This window comes from Medicago sativa, chromosome 8 (genome assembly GCF_051527215.1).
Source record: "Medicago sativa cultivar Bolivia chromosome 8, Bolivia_mono, whole genome shotgun sequence".
In the NCBI taxonomy this organism is placed as follows: Eukaryota; Viridiplantae; Streptophyta; class Magnoliopsida; order Fabales; family Fabaceae; genus Medicago; species Medicago sativa.
In genome coordinates, this window is record NC_140756.1 from 87875492 (window position 1) to 87881987 (window position 6496).

At 35.1% G+C, this 6496-nt stretch overlaps 1 protein-coding gene across 3 annotated transcripts; it reads right to left on the minus strand.

The window, feature by feature from the left end:
• Positions 1-1624: 1624 nt before the first annotated feature.
• Positions 1625-6496, minus strand: LOC146902864 (sucrose synthase). 3 transcript variants are annotated; one of them, XM_085734672.1, is made up of 14 exons: positions 6436-6496; positions 5474-5584; positions 5267-5393; positions 5027-5178; positions 4747-4939; positions 4204-4539; positions 4010-4105; positions 3701-3874; positions 3485-3601; positions 3225-3391; positions 2898-3122; positions 2231-2794; positions 1997-2135; positions 1625-1880 (listed from the first exon to the last, which is right to left on the minus strand). In XM_085734672.1, the coding sequence occupies exons 2-14, from the start codon at positions 5569-5571 to the stop codon at positions 1851-1853; spliced, it is 2418 nt and encodes an 805-aa protein (XP_085590798.1). In that variant the 5' UTR covers positions 5572-5584; positions 6436-6496; the 3' UTR covers positions 1625-1850. The 3 variants fall into 3 exon arrangements, with proteins under 3 accessions (XP_085590798.1, XP_085590800.1, XP_085590799.1); XM_085734674.1 differs by having other exon boundaries at positions 6131-6496; XM_085734673.1 differs by lacking the exon at positions 6436-6496 and adding an exon at positions 5788-6290.

A 6496-nucleotide genomic window follows, 5' to 3' on the forward strand; every position in this document is an offset into this window, starting at 1 on the left:
GGAGAACATGCAACAGATCCATATATGCCCCCATCATATATAGCTGCACAGAAAAACTAATGTCTATAACAATTTGAAATTAAGGTGTTTAAATAGCATCATGCATTGACATTCAGTTAAATATTATTACTTCAAATATTGTTAACATTTGGTGATATAATCTTTGGCAACAATATATTCATCTGAGGGGAGCTAGACTCGTATCACAAAAGCAATATATTGTGGTTGAGTTATATGGATGGAAAAACGTTATATTCAATGAGGATTAGTCATCAACAAAATCGGGAGATTATTTGCACCAATCACATAGTTACAAAAATAAGACTCTTTAGTAACAAAGTATGATTATTGCTAAATTTAAGAGTGCATTATTGCGAGTTTGATATTTTCTTCATTATTATTATGTGCAATTGTAAAATCTAATCTTTCAAACTGATTATATGTTAAGTCCCGTACCAAAATAAATCGTGCCAATATAGTCATGAAACCGACATTCTTTATTGAACCTCTCAAACGATGACATGCGGTGTTAAACTATACGATGATAGTCGACAAAAAAACAAGGCAAAATTTCATCCTCCCTTATTAAAAAGAAAAAAAAACTCTAAAATTAAAAGGAAGAAAATTGTGAGAAAAAATTATTATGAACAAAAATGACAATGACTCTCTCTAAAAAATAATGACAAGTAAGGACTTATGTGGCGCATATAAAATAATGAAATAGACTTATTTTTGACCGTTGTATTTTGTTGTCATGATTGTTTTATTCCGTATTTACAATTATTACATGCATTTTTTTTGGTAGTGTAATTATTACATGCATTGAAGAAAGTACTCTCGTCCGTTTATAATAGGAATGGTGATACAGTTATCTTTTCGATTAAATGTTACAGCAATGTTTTCTACTTGCAAGTTATAATGTTTTGGAAATCTAATTTATTTTGTAATTTTGTTGGTTCCATTTTGATTGTGTCATTTAGATATTGAAGTTGTAATGAATGTAATGAAAAAAGAGAAAAGCTGGCGTAAACGCACGTGTTAAAGAACTTAGCTGTGTATGATGATGATATGAAGGAAACAAGCAAAAAAGGGTTACTTTTTCTTATTTTTTTTCAGGGAGGCATTATTTGGCTTTTCTTTCGTTGTACCTATAACTGTTGGCTTTATTAATTGAATACCTTAAAAGGGACAAACCCTTCAAATTAGAGGAACCCCTCCCCGCACAAGAAAAAAACTCCTGAGTGCATAATTTTTTGTTGTTTTGTTACAAGCACAAAATGTAGCATTTATGACCCAACAATACTTTAGGCCAAATGAAAATGACTTGCATTGCCCATTACGCTCGTGAGTGAGTTATACTTCACCAACTATGAAATTTGACAATGACAATTGCATCCAAATTATAACGTCAATTATTGCATTTTTCTTATTGATGGATAATAACAAGACGAAATTGATGGGTATCATTTGCTTTATACTACTATAGATATGACTATGATTTTTTGTTGTAGTTGCAAGTATATTATTCAAAAGTATATTATACATATGAAGACAAAAGGTGATCATAGAAAAAAACATAAAGAGAAAAGGTGGAAATTTGATAAAATAAAGTTGAAGGAGAATATGAACAATAAAGGCACGGCTTAAAATTGAATTGATGGGGCAAAACACCCAATCACATTTCAAATCATGCAAAAGAAAAAGACATTGACAATTTTTTTATCCAAAGCTTAAATTAACAAAATCAAAATCATTGACATTTTTATTTATAAAACTCAAAACAAGACTCCAAATAAGAGAACAAAGCCGGTTTCTCCATTTCTTCATTTAACTCTTCAAAGCCTCAGATTTTACTCAACAGCTAGGGGCACAGACTCAGCCTGAGGTACACAAAAATGTAACAAAACCATTGATTAGTAACTTGATAGAAAAATATTTATATTAGTTTTGGAGTCTAACTCAATCTTATAAAATATACGTCTCATATAAAACTTACCAATTTGCGGTACTTGAGAGCATAGAACATCTCAAGATAGCGGCGGCTCTCAAGACGGTCGAGGTTAGACACATGCTTCCAGAAGCCATAGACACCAGTGAGTGTAAGAAGCCTCTGAGAGTAAATTGTCCATGTATACCTTAGGAAGCAAACCAAAAAATAAAACAAGTTAATCACAATTCACACAACCTAAACAAAGAAAACTATGGAACATGGTTATAGTAAGTAGCTTACTTCTCTTCAATACGTTGGAGACCACCTTGAGAGATCTTGTCCCAGTGAGATGGATCAGCTTTGACCTTCTCAAAGAATTCAACAAGGAGATCAGCAGCGCGGTCACCATGGTAAGGATCAATGTGGAATCCAGATTTGCCATGGACAATGATCTCAGCAGGGCCACCATTAAGAGTTGCAAATGTTGGCAATCCAGTAGCCATGGCCTCAACAACTGTCAAACCGAAAGCTTCGTACACGGCAGGTTGCACGAAAGCTCCCTTGGTGTCACAAATCACACGGTACAGCTCTCCGTTTCTGACACGGTTCATCTGAGAGGAAATCCATCTGAATTGGCCATTCAACTTGTAGGTCTCAATTAGGCCATACATCTTCTTCATCTCAGCTATCTCTTCCAAGTCCTTTGACTCCTTCCTCCTGTCTCCGGCCACAACAACAAGGTTCACCAACTCACGAAGCTTGGCATTCTTGCCGTACCACTCCACAAGTCCTGTAATGTTCTTCACACGGTCCAACCTTGCCATGGTGAAGATAATTGGCTTGTTGCGGTCCTTCAGCACACATCTGTTACAGTTGAATCCCATTCGTTTAGATAATGTTTCATGCGACAATGACAACAACAATAATATTAAAGGAAATAAAGAAAATGAGATGGAGAGAAACTCACATGTGCTCTTCATTCTCAACTGAGCTGTAAAGAAGCTCTTCGATTTCAGGGTAGAAGGATGTCAATCGGCGGCTAGTTTCGGTGTAAGGGAAGTAAATGGTCTGATCAGCTCCTGGAGATACAATGTTGAACTTTGGATCAAAGACATCAATACCGTGCACGACACGGTAGAGTCCTGGAAGAGTAAAGGCAGTGTGACTCTCATACTGTCCAACCTTATCCTTGCTGTACAAGAAAATACAACAATTTTAGTGAGTCTGTTAATCAAAGAAATAAAAATTACGAAAAAAAGGAACAGACATAGTGAACAATGAAGGGATATCACACCTTCCAGCAATCTCTTGGAAGGTACTAGTGATGATGAAATCTGTGTGGTTCATTGCGAAAAGATCAGCGGTAAATTGGCAGGAGAAGTGATACTTCTCTTCGAATTTTTTCCAGTAAATGTCGGATTCGGGGTACTTAGTCTTCTCGAGTGCATGAGCAATGGTACACTATAATAATGGAAAAAGGGGAAACATTAGACCAAAGCATAGTCAACAAAATGTTACAACTCTGAACTAGTATAATTGTTCATGTGGACAAACCTGAGTGACGCCTAATTTATGTGCCAACAAAGAGGCAACAATGTTTCCATCACTGTAGTTTCCAACAATCAGATCTGGTTTGCTTTGCAACTCTTTGGCAAGCTCGTGAGCAACATCCTAATTGCAAGATACATATAATTGAACTGAATGTTAGATTACAATTAAAAAAACATCAAAATGTTTGGAAAATGTGAGGATTATGGATCAAAATAACACCTCAGTGTAAGTTTCTAGATATGGCCAGACTTCAAATCGTGAGATCCACTTGCGAACAATTCCCTTCTCATCTCTGAAGGGAACTCGAAGAATGTGGCAATGCTCAGTTCCATAGACCTTTTCAAGCCGTTGGCCACAAGTAGTTCCGACTGCATCGGGGAGAAGACGAGTGATCTGTATTTAATAAGAACATACATCCACAAGTACCAACCAATTAGAGAATTATCCATACACAATATACAAGTAAGCTAAATTCATAGAATTTTTTGCTTATATTTGAAACCAAGAGAGTACTATATTATGACTTACAATGAGAATGCGAGGGATGATATCCAAGCCTTGTTTCTTAATGCGACTGAGCATCTCGCTCTCCAAGGCACGAACTTGATCCAAGATGTAAACAACCTATATTGAAGATCAAGTAAAGCATGTGAGTTAAACTTGATAGGTATAAAAGTATGAGATTCTCACAGACAAACAAAAACATTTCATGTTAAACTAACCTGGCCTCCAGTATCAGGGTATCCCAAGACATCATCTTGAGCAAAGTAACCATGAGGAGAAAGGATGACAACATTAAAGACCATTGGGATTCTATCAAGGAAAGACTCAAGGGTGCAAGGGTCAGGAGCCTCTAGAAGATCCAAGAGAAGTTGGATAGACTCGAGGACGCGCTCTGCGGTGTCTCCCCAGCCTCTCTCCAAACCAATCTCCTGGAACCTGTGTTCAAATTCTGAGTATGGTGTTTCAGGATCAATTGTGCTTAGATACTCTTCAGCTTTCCTCAGAACATGTTGAAGAGAATCGGGGTTTTGAATTCTGTCATTCAACATCAATGTCTGCATATGTAAAAAAACACATTTCAGTGAAATCAAAGCAGATACACAAGATCACTACTAAATAAAAATATACTCCCTAAGAGAACATGTTTCATTCAATTCAACAATTAGTTTGCCAAAATCATGATTCTGCCAAACTCACAGTCAATCCAAACATGCAATACAGCATACTGAATTTGTACCATGCAAAATGAAAAAAATAGATACCTTTCCCTTGTAGCTGTGAAGTCTGAGAAATTCCAAAAGTGGATGTAAACTCTCCTTGTCATGGAAGAGTTTAGCAGAAAGATGGCGATTAAGGAAGTGCACACCATTTCCAATTGACTTGTTGAGAGTAGGACGAGGGAAAGATGCAGTAAATGGTTCAAAGTCCAACTCAAGCACAAAGTTTCCATTAGCACTGCAATAAAAGTGAGACAGAATCAGAACCATTCATAATTTGTGTAAAAATACAACTAATAAAAACCTTAATTTACTGATTAATTACCTTCCATCAACAAGTTCTTCTTTGAATTTGAGAAACTCAGCAGGTTGCAAATTTTCAACAACAAGAGCATGCACATTCACTCTCAGATACTCCCAAATACCTGGCCTTGGACGAACAGCAAGTGCAACCCATGGTGGCAAAACTATTGCTTCCTAAAAAATCATAAAAAAATATTGATTTCAGAAAAAATCAACAAAGCATATGAATTATATAATACACATAATGATCAAAATAAATTACCTGTGTGGATCTCAAAACTTCACCAAATGCACCATCAGTCAGCTTCTGTCTACTCTCTTCAGGAATTTCCTCAAACTCAGCAATCACTTGATGGTGTTGCAAAATTCCCTTTCCCTTTGCTTCAAGCCTTTAAAAAAACATCAAACATTCAACAAATTGAGCTCAAATAATAATAATAATAATAATAAAACTTTATTAAATAGTTACCTTGAAAGAAGGGCCAAAATTTCATTCCTATTAGCAGTTAAGGTTTCATCAAGTCTCTCCTTGAGACTATGAACACGAGTCAAACGTTCTGTAGCCATTGAAAATCTTCAACTGCAACAACAAAAATAATTCATCATCACTGTAAGTAACAGATCAACAACATAGTGCAAAATTAACCAAAACAAACACACTGAAAATTAAAATCAAATAATAATAAAAAAATTAGTCAATAAAACAAACATTAAAAAAACTATTCTAGAAGGAAAAAAAAACTGGATTGGTTTATGAATTTTCAACAAAGACTTACGACCCACCATGACCAACCACCTGTCAAATAAAATATTAATACCAAATCTTCCACTTTTTTCAACTAAGATTTCAACCATAAACAGTGCATGAGAATAATAATTTCCTTTTATTTATTTATTAATTATTTCTAGTGTAACCACCTTTAGAATTTTAACATTACTAAACCTCATAAGTTAGTGTTTATCCATAAAATTAAAAACAAAATTTATTTAAGAAACGAACAAAGAAAGAATCTCTTTGTTCTATGCCAGGCTGTATAAAGTTTCGTTTTTGTTTTTTATTTAATCAAGGCCATGCATGTTGTGTCATCAAGTTTCTTGAACAAGTATCTTTGAATAACGACAGAACCTTGTTCTTGAAAGTGAAACCGTGTATAGTGTCTCAAGAACAGAACATGAATAAAATTCAACAACAACATGAACTAGACTAAAAAATCAGCACTATTTTTTCATGCAAGAAAGGAGAAAGAGAAAAACATGTGTGACACATGAGATCAGAATCATGGTATAGTGTTTGATCTTGTGATCACAAAAGAAAGAACATGCAGAGGTGGTGGAAGAGTGACGTGGCAGTGGTTTTGGAGAAACAGGGGATAAACAGAGCCAACAAAAAGAAAGAAAAATAATAAAATAAATAAAGAAAGAATAGAATACCTATGAAAACAGAGTGAACGCAAAAAAGAAAGGGGGGTGTAAAGAGAAGGGATGAATGAAT

What these genes read in the sequence shown, in the direction of transcription:
- LOC146902864 (XM_085734672.1), bottom strand. Translation starts at nt 5,571, where the DNA reads ATGGCTACAGAACGTTTGACTCGTGTTCATAGTCTCAAGGAGAGACTT. An exon ending in GAAGAACTTGTTGATGGAAG is followed by an intron (nt 4,940 to 5,026) that starts GTAATTAATCAG and finishes CTTTTATTGCAG; the next exon opens with TGCTAATGGAAACTTTGTGC. An exon ending in TCATCCCTCGCATTCTCATT is followed by an intron (nt 3,875 to 4,009) that starts GTAAGTCATAAT and finishes TATTAAATACAG; the next exon opens with ATCACTCGTCTTCTCCCCGA.